This window comes from Anticarsia gemmatalis, chromosome 12 (assembly GCF_050436995.1).
Source record: "Anticarsia gemmatalis isolate Benzon Research Colony breed Stoneville strain chromosome 12, ilAntGemm2 primary, whole genome shotgun sequence".
In the NCBI taxonomy this organism is placed as follows: domain Eukaryota; kingdom Metazoa; phylum Arthropoda; class Insecta; order Lepidoptera; family Erebidae; genus Anticarsia; species Anticarsia gemmatalis.
The window spans coordinates 10208565-10228404 of record NC_134756.1 but is presented as its reverse complement, the minus strand read 5'-3'; the positions used below and the strand labels follow the sequence as shown (position 1 = coordinate 10228404).

At 32.8% G+C, this 19840-nt stretch overlaps 1 protein-coding gene across 1 annotated transcript; it reads right to left on the bottom strand.

The window, feature by feature from the left end:
- Positions 1 to 8575: 8575 nt before the first annotated feature.
- On the bottom strand, positions 8576 to 18615 carry LOC142977139 (uncharacterized). The gene is made up of 8 exons (XM_076120875.1): positions 18364 to 18615; positions 15695 to 15905; positions 15028 to 15384; positions 13898 to 14083; positions 13476 to 13597; positions 11853 to 12014; positions 11336 to 11503; positions 8576 to 9074 (listed from the first exon to the last, which is right to left on the bottom strand). Exons 1-8 carry the CDS (start codon positions 18556 to 18558, stop codon positions 8784 to 8786), a joined length of 1692 nt encoding a protein of 563 aa, XP_075976990.1. The 5' UTR covers positions 18559 to 18615; the 3' UTR covers positions 8576 to 8783.
- Positions 18616 to 19840: the final 1225 nt, after the last annotated feature.

Sequence of the window (19840 nt, the reverse complement as noted above, 5' to 3'; positions counted from 1 at the left end):
TACAATTAGTACAACTGGATATGAAAAGTAACTTATTTAAGTATAATATATGGACGTCTCATAGTATGATAGCGTTGATGGCATAGTAAACTTTATCGAAGACCGGAGATATATAGAATTTGTGGTGATGAGAGGGACACAGCAGCAACTGCTACTGATAATATAGTTTAGAACTGATCTAAACTTTGCTCTACCCAGGAATCGAACCCAAGCCCTCGTGATCATAATATACATTATCAGTTACATTCATGTGGAAGTACCACGTCAATGTTTAAGGAAAAAGTTTACGATATTCAAGTGCTATTGTATTTTCCTAACGTGGGTGTTTGGGTTAAAAGGATACCTACATGCCTTAAAGAAACAACGAGAATATTTTTTTTGCAGCTATTAAATCTTGTATTCATGGATTTACCCATCCTACTACAGATTTTGTTCGAAATCGTTCCTTTTAGCATTCCTTTAAGCGACATAAATTATTCTTATGTAAGTCTGCCTCGTTTTAAATAACTCAATGTAAACTTCTCTACATGTCGACATAATTTATTATTGTCATTAACTACCGTTTTAATTACTAGATTTTAAGCATAATCTTTAGCATATTTTATACTATTATATAATTTTATAACACCTAATTATACCAAACATATATTGTTTTATTGCCGTAATTATAGCAGAAAATTATAATAGAAGGCAGCCAATTATATTCGCGATTGAAGATACTAGAATTGGAATGTAAATCAACGTAAAAGCTAAATTGACGAACAAAGCAAGTTTTTTGTATCGCCTAACGATCGTATAATAAATTATAATGATGGTAAAGTCCTCAAATACCGGGTAACAACGATGTCTGATCTTTCTGATTTATTACTAGACATTCCTTAGGAACTAGTTTCCGAGGCGACCTTGTCTAAAATTTATACGGACATGCAACTGTCTTCTTTATCAATTTTGATTTTCCTTGAGCTATTATTTTCGTTACTTATTGTTTGTTTCTACGAATTTTGGTTTGCCTGTTATGGATTTAAGAGAATTGGATGATTTCCTCGAAATCTACAATTGGATTAAATATGATATTTAGGTTTATTATTGAATATTTATAAATTTTCATCTTTGTGACGCCTATGTTCATTATTACTAGTATATTTTCAATTGTGGAAGGCTTAATTGTCTCCATTAATTAACACATCTTCATCAACTACAATTTTAACGGCTTGCTTTTTTTATTTTCTGCAGTAAATTGAATGAAGAAGTGCCCTTAATCGGATTTCAGAAGAGATTCATGCCCGTTACCGATAATGACGATTCTGTATTTTTGTAATTATACAAAATTCTAGATATCTTGTTCGCCATTTATGATTGCATAATACTCAATCTTTTAATTATTTTTATTCATTTTGTCTATTCTTAACTTATTTACATATTTAACGAAGATTATATGTATTTCATCATCATTATCTTTCGAAGAATTTTTTAGTTGTATACACAAATTGCCAAAATTGCACTTTTTATTTTGTTCACTAACCAGTTCCAATATTAAGGGGTTTTCCAAGACGTCAAATCCTTTAAAAGAGGTCCATAACATAATTGTTATCGTGCTGCATTTTGCAAAAAAGGTACCAATAGAGTCATTCGGGTCAAGTGTGCGCACTTTCACCTTTGGGACCACATTGTGAATTAGAACAGTGTAATCAGTAAAATAAAAGTAACATATCAAAATAAACATTTATTAGACTACAATTTGGAAGACAAACTAAATCTGTAAGTATATTAGTTTTCATTCAAACAGACAAAAACAACTGAAAGTCGCAATGCGATCACTTGACCCGTGTTGTGGGTAAGTGTGCGCACAACTATGGGGTAAATAGACGCACTTGGGGCAAGTGAACGCATTGGTTAATTTGACCGAAATTAATGATATTAATTAAATTATTTCACCAAAATTATCTAGCCTTTGAAGTAAATTTAATGAAAATTAACCAGAAACAAACATCTCCTTCTCAGAAAACCCACAAAAACACAAAACCAACAAAACTACTTGAACATTCTAGGTATAAATATAGAAAAATAAATAATCAAATTAAATAATTTGTACTGTTTCTGGCTTAAACCGACCTATTGAAGATGCAGCTACGTTTAATTTAAGTCTTTTGCGAAGACATGACTCGCTAATACCAATTGCTTTACTTTTACCCTGTTCAATTAGAGCTTTTGCTTTAGCGATTTGTTGTAACAGTCGCAAGTTCTGGTATTTTTCTAATATAATTTCGAAACATGGCGCTACACCAAAACAAATAAGTAAATAAGAGCTTATTTGGTACTAAAATTATATAAATTTATTATTATCTTTATGAATCCGGGCAAGTGTGCGCGTGCGCCCACTTACCCGCGCACACTTTCCCGCAGACCCCAAAATTGAATATAAGAACCGCTGAGTCCAAAGTAATGAATATAAGTTTATATCACGCTAACAAATTTCAACAACAATAACCATTTAATTAAAAAAACATGACTTTCCTGGTGTTGCTTTACAATCTTGCGTGTCAGAATGTTTTCCAAACAATAAGAAAGACACAATCAAATGGCCTAAAACAGTTTTTTGCAAATAAATAAACAACAAAGAGTGGTGCGGCGCACTGACATGTCGCGACTAGTTCGCATCGCTTGCAGCTACGATTGACCAAAACAGTCACCCCCGCCGCCTCACCCCGATCAGAGATATAGGCCCTGCGCTCACTTACCCACTGCGAACATTTACCCCGAATGACTCTATTTCGAAACTCACGCAACTACAAAAAAATAACGAAAACCCATTATCGAAGATTTTATTACAAATAAGTACAGCATTAACATCAACAAACAAATTCACAATGTTTTTATTATTGTAAAAACTTTGAATAATTATGTAGATGACACTAAAAAGTTTAGTGTCGAACTTATAGAACTTTTTATTGACACAACCTGTTCTTTGGGAAAATACACTAGAGAGGTATGTGAGAAATTTGACACATACAAGCATAAAGTCGAATTCCAATAAGTTTTAGTGTACGAATTGTGTTTTATAGCGAATATATTATTTATGCAGAAAGATAATGATCTTGTTGAGTTTTATGCTTCGATATTTATCTGTTCATAGATCGTGCTTTATTAGTCTGACTGATATATGTGGCATATTGATGTCAGAACGAAGAGGATGTGAGATATAAAGGAGTTACTACGTGAAACGAATTATACTATCACTGAAGAATAATATGCAGATCTTTATGACCTATTAATGTGCCAATAAGAAATAGCTTTAAGAGTTTTCGTAAAATAATGTATTTAAAAGAAGAAATAGGAATATTAAAAAGCCTAAGATCTAAATTATTTCAATAAAAACTAGCAAATATTCAGATCATTAAGATTTACTTTTCAATAATGTTAATTTAGATTAGCGATCATACAAGAACAGAGAATTTATCTGTCTATCTATAACAATAAACATTAACATTATAACCTAGTTTCGCTTCCCACTGCAAAGCAAAATCCTTTCCCCTAGACAAATAGTACTAATTTATCAAAAAGATTTTTACATTTGACTGATTTCAGTACATCAAATCTTCACGCATTAAAGGCCAAGCGATGGCAACACGAAACCTGGCACCAGTCGACACCACAGCGATAATTCATTGCGCTTAATGTTCTAATGTTTCCTAGCTACAGTCCGACAACTTAGTGGAGAGCCTTGTCATCTACGATTCGTGTAGATTACAATTAACAATCATGTGAATTTCTGAAATAAAATAACTGTATCAAATAGGCTTCAGTCAGCTACATAAGAATTTGTGTCATTAGTGTTCTAATTTCTGATCTTTATACACCTGAGCCGGCCGCGAACCTCGCATACAAAGCTTTATACTAAGTTGTTGGACTATAAGCTAGTGTGCTTTGTTTGAAATATTCAAGCTCATCACTTGGTCTTTTATCATTTGAATGCACGGCTATTCTTCAAAACAGTTTGTAAATGTGTGTTCTGATTTGTTTCAGTCATTAGGTACTTTTTTCTAGTATCAAAATTTCTTTGAGAGAGGCATTTCTTTAGACGAACACTGTTTCTCATACTTTTTGGTTTGGTTTTCGTCTAATTGCATTAGCGCACTATTATAATGAACGGTAAAAACCTAGAGAATAATAAAAATCCGGCCATTTGTATTTATGACAAATTGTATCATAGATTAGCCCTGGCAACTATTAGTACTCTTATAACCGAAAGCTTACTTTCGTAAAAGTATCAAAGTTACTATGACAACTGTAGCGTATGTGAAAGGATTACGGATAGTTATGAAGAGAATTGCAAAATTGTTCCACATTCAGGGTTTTCTTACGTTTCGCTTAGTTTATATCAATTTTGCAGGTTGTAGTTTAAAGATAGTTTAAACGAGCAACGTTTATTTTTATAATAATGCAGGTTGATAACTGAAAAATGTATGGAGCTCACTTTTTCAGATGACACAGTTCATCTCAATAAAAATCCCGCAATTTTACTCAATAACCCGGTTTTAAAATCTAATCTATCAATACTGGAGTAGAGTTATTTTAGCGTAAAGGGATATAAGATAGAATTTTTAATTTATTAGGTATAAAACTCAGGTGGGACTAAAACCCAAAGATACATAGAAAACGTCAAAGATTTCTATCAGCTAGTCACCAACATAAATTAATTTCACAACTTAATAAAGTATAATGCCATAAACGAACACACCTGCTGTTTTATTATCTAATAATTGTCAATCAATATGTTAATTTATATTTTTAATAATATTCAAGTTGTAGACAGACTGTTTCTTAATTTGTAACAAACTAGTTTTTGCGTGCGATTTCGTCCCCATGGACAGATTTCTGGAGATAAGAAGTACAAAATAAATTTAACCAATTACTGTCCCACTGCTGGGCCAGAGCCTCAATCCGGAATGAGAGAGAGATGAATTTGAATGCACCACGCTGACCAAGTGCGGGTTGGGGGTTTAGCGTTATTTCAAGAACTATGTTAGAGAACTTTTAAGGCATGAAAGGTACTAACCATTGCAATGTTTCTCTTGACCGTTAAAACAAGTGACAGTTATTTCTAATTTCAACACAAAAAGTCTGTATTGCTTCAATAAAAACCAGACATCCAAACAAATTTTCGTATTCATCAGTAGGATTAGTAAAGGTTGTAATTAATTATATTCTATCCTATTTTTGATTGTGGTTGTTAAAAATAAGTTTTTTTTATAGCTTGGGTAATAAAATGTTAACACGTGTAACAATAGGTTTTCCATGTCGAATTAGATAGTTGTTAATTACATAATCTCAACCATATCTTATAATTCAAAAATATTTTATTTTGGTAAGAAATTTTAGTAAACTTCTGAATAATCGCTTTCAAACCTTACTGCTTAATCAAAAAATTTAACGTTGGCTTTGCATGTGTATGATCCAATACTATACGGGAATCCACGCGAACATGCATTTTATTTTGGCTCACTAGACATTTCACCACAGGTTGCAATGGCCTTCTACTTACTATGCAGGTTTTCATTTCTTAATTGGTTTAAGGAACATAATTGATTTGTTTTGGTCAATCCGTAAAGTTTGAGATGTTTTTATGTCAAACTTGTTATTTGATAGCAAACAAGACAAACGTTTTCAAAACTTTCATTGTTCAAGCGACGTTTACAAGTTCACATCAGTGTCGTTCTAGGAAAAAAATAATTGTATTCCCAAGTGATGTTTGAATTTATTTTATTCCACTAAATAACGATTTTCACCGATATTGAGGACTATATTCAGCTTAGGAGAAAACGTTTTCCTTTACTTGTATTAATAAATTTCCATAAACGTGTCTTAAACAAGGAAATTAAATAAATCGTTGGTAACCAAATAAGCTTAGAAACTACTCCACATAATATATTTATTGGTCCGTAAAGCCAAATATCTGTCAAATAACCAAGAATGTCCATTTAAATATTTACGATTGCGTCCTTAGCCAGTAGGTATCATACATCAAATAGAAAACGATGTATTCTTGTAAAAAACAAAACAATATAGTCTTGGCTTTGGCGCCAGTCGCAACAATGACAAGTAAGAGTTCGTTAAAAAACGTAAAAGTCCACATAATATATTATTATAATCGTATTCAGATACTCAAGAAACCGGGTATCGTCTTGTTTTGATTGCTATTTAACTACCTACAGAATATATTAACGATAAAACCGTCTGTTGTATAATTTTAGAAATAATAAGATCTTTAGACAGTGGCGCCTGCATATCAATCGATTTATGTAAATTTTGAAATATTAACTATTATATAGAGAATTCCTTTTTTATAAATAGAACGATTTTTAGTTTATATTTCAGACGAATGTGGCGTCTAATTCTGTCGCCGCCATAGATAAAAATCGTCTATTTAAATGCTAATCGTTATTATTGTAACATATGAATTTTAAAACGCAATACTTTGTTATTTAAGTTCGCATACAAATTGTAATTGCTTACTTTGAAATGATTTTTGTTATTTACGCGAATATTATACGTTGATTGAGTATTATCTATAATATTCCACGATTTATTTAACACTAATGACACCTAGTGACATAATTCTGATTGTATATCACGTATATATCCGTCTTTTGTCATTATTAACAGATTTAAAAAAAAAAACCTAGGCAACATACACACTGTCGCACTTCTGCCTCTTTTCGACTATTTTTTATCCTGCATATTCATGTTATTGGTCCCGAACATAAATTTCAGGACTGATTTAGATTATCCCAGAAACTAAACTCGCAACTAGCGGAAAATCTACCATCAATCACTTTTGGGTTAGGTCTCATTCAGGTAATGAGTGAAAATACGAGACAAAATATAATAAACGCATTTTTTAACCCATTACTGTCCCTCTGCTCGGTCTCCAGTCGAGGAAAAGTTATGGCCTTGAGTCCACCATCCTCGCAAATTGCGGGTTGGAGACTTTGCATACCCTCAAGAAATATGTAAAGTAAATCATTTTAGGCATGCTAGGTTTCTTCACGATGTTTTCCTTCTCCTTTAGAGCGAGTGACAAGCAATCGTTTCCTTAATTATGTACTACAAAATTTACAGAGATACAAAATGCCAAACTCAACGTTATAAGGGGAAGTTCTAGAAAAAAAGTGTTATTAGAACTCTAACATAGTTACGAATGTGCACATACAAGCAAATAAAATGGTTCTGATAGGTTACCTAGCGGTCGCGATAGTACTCATATACGTGTTTTTATATACTTAGTAATTTATTACATAATGGATTCTTGCAATTTTAAATAGCTAATAAAACTGTCGTATTACACATTGTTGGAATTCTAATAAGTTTTTGTTTTGTAGTCACTTGTTTATTTTTTATTCAAAAAACTTGCAAAGTTTTATAGCTTAAATTGTGATCAATACTAATTTAATATTATAGCTAATTAGTGTATAATTTTGTAAGTTTTTAAAAAAGACAGTCGATGCGGATGTCTACACATTTTATGAATTTTCGAGCATACGTCTTTTGAATGGTAAACAGATTTAAAAATTAGTGCTTTGTTCAAAACAGGCATGTGCTTAAATTATGTAATTAATTCCTGACTTAATAATTCTGATAAATTAAGACGGCATCCGTTGTGCAGTAGTTATAGTAGGCGCCAAACCCCTACCAATGTCTCGGAAGGTCGATACTCACACGGAAGAAATATTTGTGTGATCCATAGATAGTTGTTCCGGGTTTGATAGTACTTACGCATTACGTCACGACAATTCCAAATCCACGGTTTCGTTTTATGAAAAAAAAGTCCAACTTGGTTTACAGAAAATGCTTTAATAAAAAAATGCTTCCTATTTCCATATTTCTAGGTAGGTATTAAATACGGCATGAAAATATAAAATTAGATAAAAAATAAGCCTAGATTTTATTTAGTCCCCAGATGTTTGGAATATTTGCACATAAACACTCTGACCTCTGTGACCACAACGGCTACTGGTTTTGCTAATTCTTTATTATTTCACTATTTACATATTCTTTGTTTACAAAATACATTGAAACTTTTAGATTTGGCGTCATGAGTCTGAATAATTTTAGTATTCCATATTTCCCGGCAGCATAATGCTATGAATACGTTTTATTTTTATTGTAAATTATTAATTGGTTCGTAGTTTCCTTTGTCTATTGGGTCTTATTTATTTATTTATATAAATTTCTGATACAAATCGTTGAGGTATATCTCATAGATATTCAAACTATACTAAGACACATTATGAATGTTAGGAATGTGTTAAATAGTAGGTACTTTCAAAGCAAATGTACATTTTGAAAAAATAAATAGGAAATGTTTCACGATTATTTAATGGTATAATTTTCAATATCCCTACGTTTTCGGATGCGTTTCCCTTATATACGATGCATTTTTTTTAAAGAATTACCAGATAATCAAAGTATATAAAATCAGTAAAATTCATACTATAATTCTTACCAGCTATTATAGACCAGGAGGTAGTAAATCAAGCAGAAACTCAGGAAATGGCATACCACAAAAACAAAAAACTAAAAACGAAATATTTATTAATGTATAAAAATAATTAATATTTAAAACACGTATCTCATACAATCTTTCAATGAACCATTATTATGGCAGCTGAACATTTTGGTAAAACCGGACAAAACTCCAGGCTGCTATTTTAAATCACTTTTCCATCAATCTACCTTAAACGTAACCTTGTACTAATAAATTAAAAAAATATCACTTGATCGTATCAACAATATTGTTCCTTGATAACTTTCCTCAAAATCTTTCCAGAAGGATTTTTTGGTATACTATCCAAAAACGACAACTCTTTTATTTTTTTATAAGGCGCTACTTTTTGGCTCACAAATTCTAGAATTTCTTTATCTACTGCTTGGGCTCCTTCTTTGAGGACTACGAAGGCTTTTGGTCGTTCCCCTGTGACGTCATCAGGCACTCCAACGACAGCGGCGTCTAAAACTGCTGGATGTTCTTTGAGAATACTTTCCAGTTCCGCCGGCGGTACTTGGTAGCCTTTCACCTGCAAAAACAATGTGTTTACGATAAGAACGACCTACTACAATCATTCACCTTATGGTTAGTGTCAAAGTTGTTCAACCGCTCTAATAAGTAGATAATAAATTCATTCACTGCTTGATTAGTGACACCTAGTGTCAAAGTTTGTTCAACCGCCTGAAGGCCTTTGACATGGCTTAGCGACTATTATCTTCATTGACAACTTGTCCTCCGATGACAGACGCTCAACAAATGTCACTATGCGGTCTGCCTATCTGTAGAATGTCCAGGATAAGGTTTTTGTAGCCTCTAGATTGTTTAACAACCAGTGAGGGCAACTAGTTATCATAATAAGTAATACAAATATGTAAGTCCAGAAGAAGTAAGAACTGTGTAGAATTCCTTACAAGGTACGGTAAAAACCTTAGTCCTCCGCACTATTTACCTAAAAAGTTCATTAAAAATAAGATCGTTGCTAAGTTAAGATTTAGAACTGATAAAGGATGAAATAACATATACACTCAATAATTACCACGACCGTAAACAAAATATGGCGCCTGCTGAGATTATTTTAGCAATAATAGGCAAATGCGAGACGAAATTTCTGTTTTAAAATGTTTGGGTGAAAAGAATTGCTATTATTTTTTTCAGAGATCAATCCAACCAATTTTTGTCTAAAGGAACAAAAGAAGAAGATATCAAAAATATGGGAACAAACCATGATCAGCCGAAATGAAAATTAGAAGTACAGAAATAGCGTGCTTTATAGAAATGACTAAAAGTGACATGTATTATAACTAATTTGGCTCAACTAGAACTTAATCAGACCTCGTTTTTAATCTAATGTTTAGTGCAGCTTTAACCTCATACAATGTTTAAATTAAACACTAAAGCAGAATATTTAGTACTTATCAACATACAAGTTATAAAGGTAGGCAAAACAAATGAAGTCGTTGTTCTGCAACGTGTCATTTTGGAGTAAAAAAATGTCTTCGTTTTTGTTAATAATAACAACATTACTTTTGCCTTTAGTAGTCTAATTACCCTAGTTAATAAGTTCAATGGACAAAATATTACCTTGATACCTTTAGGTCATACATCACTAGCTTCAAAAACATTACACGAGTCTGAACACTCGTTGATAAAGTTATCAACATAGCAAAGGTTATATTACAGATCAGTATAAATTAAGACTCAGTTGCAATCAATCGAGCTGTAAGTAAAGAACGCGAAATAAAAACAGGCAAAATGTGGAAATTCATAATCTTACTCGCAGTCGCAACAATTGTAGTGGCTGAATCAAAATTGGACAAGTTTTATGGAAACTGGACACCTGTTATGATGTATCCAGATGCTGCATCGATGGCATTTTGTCAAGATCTTAAAGTATCAAAAGATCCAAGAAATCTGGACTGCACATGTGCTGATGGTAAGAATGCTGTTTTGGTCGAATGGATCCTAAAATTAGTCACGATTGTAGAACAGCCGAACCACGTGTTCGACAAGCAATCTTTCCCTCTCATAGAAGTTCCTAAGGCTGAGGATGTTGAAGCCTCTTTGAACGTGAACTGCACTTGTGGTGATTATACTTACTCTCGTCGTATGGCAGCAAGATCTATCAACAGCAACTATTACGTTCTATACGAGAAGCAAAGCGTTACTTATTATACGGAGACTGATCGCAATACTGCTTATATCATCGCTAAAACCATTGAACCTAGAGCAGTTATAGAGAATGTCGTGAAGAGTGATTCTGAATTGAAAAATAGAAAAGGAATTGTATTCTGTTCGACTGAAATGAATTATGTTCCTTATTGAAAATTGTTATCAGTTTGAACAAATTTGACAACTTGTTGACTACATGATCTGTTATTTTATATTAAAAATCTATGCAATTTATTGACGTTTTCTTTACATATACTTCACCCGTAACATCTGTAATTTAGTTAATATTTAACTGCACTGCTAATAATTGAGTCAACAGTGAGTCTTATTTTATGATATTTCTACAGACTTTTTGCATAATGCCTGTGAAACTTGCATTTGCAAGAAGCGATGCATGCAATTGCTTTTTGTTGTTTATAATGTAGGGGCGAGTCTGAAGTAAGTACTAAGCACGCGAGCAAACTAAGGGCTGTTATTGAAAATATTCCATTATTCATTATCGAAGAGCATAATAAGAAGGTTTCGTTTACATTAGTGGCAGTGCATTAGGCGTAAACGCTACTACCCACACCAGAGCTTGGTCTAACAGAGCCTAGTACTCTACTCACTTTGAATATTTACCTTAATAAGTTCCTTAAGTCTATCTGATATGGTCAGTAGCCCAGTGTGGTCTATCTTCGCGAGGTCACCGGTTCTTAACCATTCTCCGGAGAATACTTCGGCGTTAGCTTCAGGGTTCTTCAAATATCCTTTCATTATATTCGGACCTCGAACCAGGAGTTCACCGACCTGTAATTGTTAAAATAGCAATGAGCTTATGAAAAAGAAATAGGTGCAATTTAATCTAGATCACTGATTTATTGTTGCAAGAATTTATATATTTTAATTTAACGTTAAACTATCTATTAACATCCCGACAGTTTTGTGTCTTATGGATTTAAAATATCACTACTACTGCGCTTCAATAGTATGTAATAAGTAAGTTATTACATCCATCAAGATATATTTATTGTCATAAAATGTATGACTTTAGTAGTAGGCTTTTACCATTTACGTTTTTTGCATAATATAGCTTGAAACTGTCAATTTTTAAAAAGCGTTTAGCTTTTAACTATCCATACAAAAAAATCAAACTCACTTCATTAGGGCCCAAATTGTTTAGGTTAGGATCAACGATCCTCATTTCTTGATTTGGTAGACTGTAGCCGACGTCGTCATAAGTCTTCTGTCCAAGAGGAGTGAGGCTCACAAGAGGAGATGCTTCTGTTAACCCATATCCTTGGGCGAACTCGATTTCGCGCTGAAAATATAATAATTGAATTTTTGTAGTATAGATTATTACAAGTTTTTAATAACCGCAAATCTAATTTTGACATTTATGTAAACACTATGAACGCTTAGTGAGTTTAGCTGGCAAAAAAACTTATTGTGTGTTTTCGCTGGAAGTATTCTTCCATCCATTTTATAATGATCTAATGACGTACTTTTTTATCTTAGTATTTTTAACATGACAATGCATTAAAAAACAGTCGTTTCTTGTCTTGGAAAATTAATTTAGTAATAAGTCATATTGTTTTGTCTTCGCTTCCAAATCGGTTCATTTGCTGTATATGATTTAGTAAACTTCCATTGCTCGTCAATTACCTAGAATCTGCTATCAGTGTTTTGAGAAATAGTGTTTATTCTCGAAATTATTGTTTTTAATAATATTATCGGTCAAGTTAAAGGTGAAGTTGATTTCAACAAAAGCTTCAGTTCAGAGCCTGCTGTCATTCTGACTGTATTACTAAGATTATTCAAACTTGTAACAAATAACTTAAACAATGTTGAAGATCATATTTCTATTGGGCTTAGTCGCCGCAGTTCATTCAAACATAGAGAAGATTTATGGTGACTGGTCTCCAGTAGCAATCTACCCAGGTACAATGTTCCTGCCAAACTGTCTCATATTCGGTTTCGCTAAAGACCCGAGTAACACAGAATGTACCTGCGCTGATGGTAAAAACGCAACCTACGTAGAAATGGAATGGAAGCAAAATTTGAACGTGAATGAAGCTCGACAAGAACGTGGTAAGAGATCGATTCCAGTTATTGAAGTTACTAATGTAGCAGATATCAAACCTTCGTTGGATGTGTCCTGCACTTGTGGAGATAAGACTTTTGAAACCCGCGTCGTGATTAGATCAATAAACCGAGATTACTTTGTTATGTACGAAGATCATAAGCTTAGTAGCTATACGGAAGCAGAAAATAATAGCGCGAATGTGATGGCCAGACATATTGAAACTGCGGCCATTATTGAAAATATCATCAACCATGATGAAGACTTGAAAACTAGGAATGGAGGAATCATGTGTTCGCAAGAAATCGTTAATGTAAAGTATTATTAACACTTTATGTCACCACGTTAAAAAAAATCTGTAATAAATACGTTTAAAATCTTGATGTTGTATATTTTTACACAATTCGCCTGATTAAATTATGTTAGCAACGTGTACTTATGTGTTATAAGAGACCGATGTTGAATAGCATTTCATGACTCATGACGTCTTTATTAGTCATCATTAGATTATACACATTAAAAGATGTTTTCACCCCTACCTCTATTTAGGGTGGAGACCCTTACCGAGCAACAACAGCAAACTAATTGGACCAAAAATATTATTATTTTTTGTTACCACCACTTTTATAAAAAGTAGGTTGCTGTTTTCTTAGAAGTCTTTTCGGTACTTAGCTTTGCGTAGCTCAAATAAATACTTACTTCAGCTTTCTCCATCATTCGTCGGCTGTCTATTGAAGGAAGTGGGGCAGCTCCCGATGTGACACAAGTAAGATGCTCTAAGTGTTTGGGAGTTACTCCAGAATATGTTCCAAGGAACATTACTGAAAAAACAACATTTCATCACTTAATTCACTTGTAGGTATTACACACTGAATATCCGAACCTAATTCATAAAATTGGATCTGTTATTCTAATCGTTTTAAGCATTACTTTTGGACGACAGAATTCAAAATAAAATGAGAAATAACTCTGTATAGGCATAATTTTACAAACTCTAACAACACGATCTTCGACTACTTATAATGTAAACAGAAAATATATTTTTTTTTTAAATAACACTAATGTAGTGTTTAAAATATAATACACTTTTTACAATTAAACAAATATATAAAGATGCATACCCATTGGTGGTGCAAGATACAAAAGATGAATTCTATTCTTCAGCAGCGCATCTAGAAACGTGTCTGGCTGGAACTTAGGTAACGTCACGAGCCTCAAGCCGACAGACATCTTATGGAGCATTAAGATACCCAAACCATAGGAATGGAACAACGGTAGAATCACTAGGACATTGTCTTGGTGTTTATCTGAAAATATAGAAAAAACATTGTTAAATAAAGAAATATAAAGTTCCTGCACTTAATGGACTCGAGATTCTAACCAAGGGAACAATTTATTATTCAGGAGAGAGGTTAAGCAGATGTTTTGTAAACAAAGCAATCAACTCAAGTATGTTCTAAGTGACTATGGTTAAATGAATATAATTTGGTGGAAATAGAATCCACGACACACTACAAATGGTTCTCTGTCGGAAGGTATGGCTCTTTCTCGCCTTTTTTACGGTTAATTTAGTAAAATACGTATATGACGAATGGAAACAAGTATCCAAATTTTAAGTATATTGACTAAAATAATACCAAACAAAAGACAAAGCTGACAAATACTGATAATATTAAATAATTAGATAAGCTGATCAAACTGCCTATTTTAACATGATAAAGCTATTAAAATGTCAGATTACTCAAATCTTATTTATTTTTACATTAAGTCTATACCTAATAGTATAGTATATTCCTAAAAATAGAAATATAATCTCCTATTTAAAGAAAAATTGTTATGTTTAATTCCATCACACATATTATTAAGAATATTGACAACTAGCTGGACCCGCGCCGCGCAACTTCGCTTGCATCACATAAGAGTGAATGGGTCATAATTTTCCCCGTTTTTATAACAATTTTTACTGCTACTCTGTTCCTATTGGTTGTAGCGTGATGTTTTATAGCCTTCCTCGATAAATGTACTATTTAACACAAAAAGATTTCTCAGTAGTTCAACAAACAAACAAACTCTTCAGCTTTATAATATTAGTATAGATTAGCTAACGTAACTGACTAACTAACATTTCCGTAACTTGCAAATTCAGATTACAACTACAATACGACTGATCAAGTAAAATATATAATGTATCTTATAATAACAAAGTTTAAAACGCCAATAGCAAAAATGAGTCCTAATGAACGGAACTTACCTGTAGTATAAGAATACTGTCTAAAATCAGTATTCTGCTGCTCACAGTTAGCAATGATATTTCTATTAGTCAATTGTACACCTTTAGGAAGACCTGTAGTACCACTAGAATATGGCAAAAACGCAACATCATCATGTTTTCTTCTAACTTCTTTGAGTACACTCAAATCTGTGTTAATATCTTCTATAAGTTCATTGAAAGAAATAGCTCCATCTGCTAACGGCTGGGATATGTTTAGTGAAATAATTGGAAGATCTTTTTTAGCGAGTTTTATTGCATCTTTTACTGTTGGTACTAAGTCTTCGTTTGTGATAACTAATGTAGACTCCGATAAAAGTATTTGTCGGTGGATTTCATCTGTAAAATAAGAAAAATATTTTGTTTAGAAATGTATTTAACGATGGTTTAAATCATACAGTCAGTGAGCTTGCAGGTTAGTGTTAACTGCTGATTTTATCAATCAGTGTTAGGCTTTTTACTGGTTGTACAAAATAATGGTAAGAAAATAAAACCTAGTTTTCCTAGTTCGTAGCCTAGTTTGTTACATTTTCTTCCTGAACGCCGGTCGTCGTAAATCGGTTTATGCTTGGTAGAGAAGAGTAGATGTAAACACCTAATTAAGAAAATGTGGTAAGGAGTTAATAAAATATATGATTCTGTATCTTACACGATGTATAAATAGGGTTCAATGTCGTAACCACACCACCAGCAGCGAGTATTCCAAAAGCAATTATAGGATACTCTGGCGTATTGGGCAATACTACACTTATGACGTCACCGTCTTTAACCTTGAACTTTCTTCTAAGATTTGCTGCAAGTATTCTTGATTTCTTGTATACGTCTTCGTAGGTGTACTGTCTGTTTGTCAATCCGCAAACCTAGAAATGAACAATAATAATTATATTAACAAAACTTACACACATTAACATTAACGAAATAGATTTTCGTGTAAGTAGGTACTTTGAAGGAACAGTAGAGACAGTTCATCCTGGTGGAGAAAGTGTGAAATATACGAATATTCTGCCTCCTTCTTAATCTTCTAATAATCTATACTTTACTAGCTTTTTAAGCTTTAAACAGTAAAATTTGGTATTCTGATATTTTCATTTATTTCTAAATTTTAAGTAAAAATTCATAAGTAACTTATTGTTCTTTGTGGAGTAGTTTTAACAGTTTTTTGGAACTCCATATTTGATTCAATGTTTTGCCGCCGAGAGTAATATACCTCTATCTTATCTCTAAAGCCCTTTAGTGATGTCAAGTGCGTATTATTTACATTTTATATTCCTTTACACTTGTCGTGTTTGTTTATATCGATAATACACTAAGGGCTTGTTTTCCTTTTCTCTTAATTGTAGCCCATATCTCGCGTCATTTTCAACTATTAATTCATTGTTTTCTTTGCTGTTTAAGTAAGTTGAATAACATGTAAAATTTATGAATCACGAAAATTCGATATCATTCGGGAGCATGGTACTAGATTTCGTTGGCATTTTGGAAAATTTGGATTCATTGAAAACAATGTATGGAATTAATAATGAAAAAACTTACCACGGAAATGCAATACTTTGAAATACCTATAACATGTAAATAGAGTGCTAAGGGTTAATGAAATGGGCATTGCTTTTAAAAGAGTTAATCAATATGGTAACAACAGTTTATTTTGGGTGCTTTATCAAAGGAAATTTAGATAAAAATGTTTTTTTAAGAAATAGAAAAATTATAATCTATATGTTATTATTTTATTCAGAGATTTAGTTAGATTGTCAAACAATAAAGACGAAAGATCCTCTAGCGTTAGTTGCAAGAAAAGTATTCTGAAAATTATTTTAAATGTCAAAAACTTGCTGGGGTGAGGGTGGAAAATCGCTGTGCGGTGCTGAAAGTGAATCATACAAATATTTACGACCAGTTCACACTGTTTTCCATGCAAATTTTCTCACTGTGTTATGTGTCGATTTATGAAAAAGGCCCTCCGAGTATTTGAAATCACTTCTTGAACTATCTCCAAGCTAAATTCTATTAAAATCGGTTCAGCTGTTTAGCCGTAAAAGCGTGGGATAGCATCACAACAAAGATTGAAACGAACACAACAAAAAGTCGTATACTACACCAATCACGTAATTACAAGGTTGACTGGCCTTAGAGAAGAAAATCTTGGCGCGATAAGAATATTATTTATAGACCATTCATTTATTTTAACTAGTTATTTTAATTTATGGTGTGTAATTTTAGTTTAATTTCTCTTCAGACGTTGAAGTACGTACAAGTAATAACATAATTCGTCAAAAGTTATTTACTCAACTGTTTAAAATATAAAACTGTTTATATCCATTTATAAGTCATCTCAATTTGTTATATATTATGTATATCCAAACTATTTTGTAACGATTTAAAATACTACAAAGTAATCAATACGAAATAAAAACAGAATTTTGCATTCGTAGCCAGAGGTCACTAAAGAGAGGTTTCATTAAAAAAAAATACCGGTATAATATAAATCAAAATACGGCTTGTAAATTCTTTTGACTTGACGAAGCAAAATACATCGATTTATTGCAACGTGATTCTATATTCTGCTTGTTATATTGCTACATACCGCCGTCTGCTTTTATTTAAGAAACACTTCATTCATGAAATTGTAAAATTTCCCGAGTCAAGCTGGAAATAGAATACACACACGGACTAACGCGTAAAATTAGTTAATCTTTCTTTAGCCTCGCTTCTACATAACAAATTATACACTATGACATTGCATTATACAAGCGTAACCTAATTCTCCGTTATTTATTAGAGACCGCCCGCGACTTCATCCGCGTGGAAACCCCGTGTAAATACCGAGCCCTCGGGAACTCCAGGATAAAAACCCTATGCTAGCCTATGTTATTCTGGGTCTTCCGCTAACTACATACCAAATTTCATCGTAATCGGTTCAGTAGTATTTGCGTAAAAGATTAACAAACATCCATAAATACTAAAAACTTTTTCATTTCGCTTTATCAGTAGGATTAATACATACATACTTATTTACTATCACGCCTGTCCCAGCTTGTTATAGTGAAATGTATAGACACAGGTGTAAATACATCAACGATTCGCTATAAACAATGTCAGTTCTATGTAATAGGGGGCGAGCCTATTGCCATTTACCACAATTATTCCAAACTCTGGGCTACTATTGAGACGTATTCTAATATAAATTAGAAAATATTTGTAGTACTTTACCCGGCCTGGGAATCGTACCCGAGACCTCATGATCAGCGGTCAGATTCACTATCGACCGCGCCATAGCAACAGTCAGTAATATTAATAAACAATATAAGTCATAATACTAACCGTAGCGGTCTTTGTAGCCCAATTCTCCAAATTCCTAAACATATACTGGTCTATCGTTAACTCCGGTATCTGAACATCTTGACTGCGAGATTTAACTATATTATCACTGGTCCAAACACTATGTTCCCTAACACAAGCACTCAAAAACTTCCATCGAGGTTTTAAACGAAATATACACGGAATTACTGTAGACATTTTAGTAGAACACGACCGATTTTATCGACACACAGTTGCCAACTGTTCGATGGTAATGTAAACGGCCATTACAAATGTACATTACAATAGTACAACTAAATGATTCGAATTAATTATGAGTTGTATAATTATACGTGAAGTTTTTGCTCTCATTTTAAGTCTATTTTACAAATACTCGACATTGTTTACAATACAAAATATTTGTAAATTACGTGTATAAATAAATATCATTGGACAACTCCCACAAGTTCACTTAGAAACTTAGCAGAGCTTGTACTATGGTAACCAAATAACTGATAAACACATTTAAATTATTATAAACAGGTACATACTCATATAAATATATTAACAACTAGCCTTAGAACAAATACTCGTTCTCATCACACAAATATATGTCTCGGCCGGGAATGAACCCACCACACGCGGTGCTACGGCTATTGCGGCGACGTGACTACGCTAATCACTGCGCAAAACATGCAATTAAAGTGCTTATGTACAAAAATAGACTAAAACTATTTTCATTTGGAATTCTCCTGAATGAGGACATACATAGTTATTACTAATTTTCCTATTCTGATTTGACTTTCCTTCTAGGTATAACCATTTGATTAAAATTGTTGGTTAGTATTAAATATTAAGTAGTTAAATGGCAAATCATAGAAATGATTAATTAATAAATAAATATTATCAGTTATACAAAACTGAAGAGTATTTTTGTTCGAATGGAAAATGTTTTTGTGTTAAACCTGCCATTTATATACGGTTTGTATGCCATGCTACGGCTGGCAACATCCCACTGCGACTAATAAGAGAAAGCTAAAATAAAGACCTTAAAACTACAGTCCACGCGAACAAAGTCGCAGGCGATCGCTAGTCAATAATAAAGACGCTTTGTGTGGACAAAGTGGTACTTGTGACCAAAATAAATACAGTAGCATATTACAAGGTATACTCGTAAGTGAAACTACTGCTTCTTACCTGTATAGTGGCTTTACCTACTGTTTTCCGTTCCAGTTTACCTATTATCTTATCAGTCATGTATTTACTACACATAATTTCACTGTCTATAATATTTGCACCCGATATGCACAGATAAATTACCAATTGTAAAATTATTATTGTTTTATAGCTTTACAGATGGAAATTCCATAAACATTCTTATATAATATCACGCCTTTTTCCATAGATGTAGGCAGAGATAAAAGAACGCTACTTGGTACGATATTTACCAACTTCCCTTACCTCATTGATATCGATACATCTTGCCAAACAGGAGAAAAGA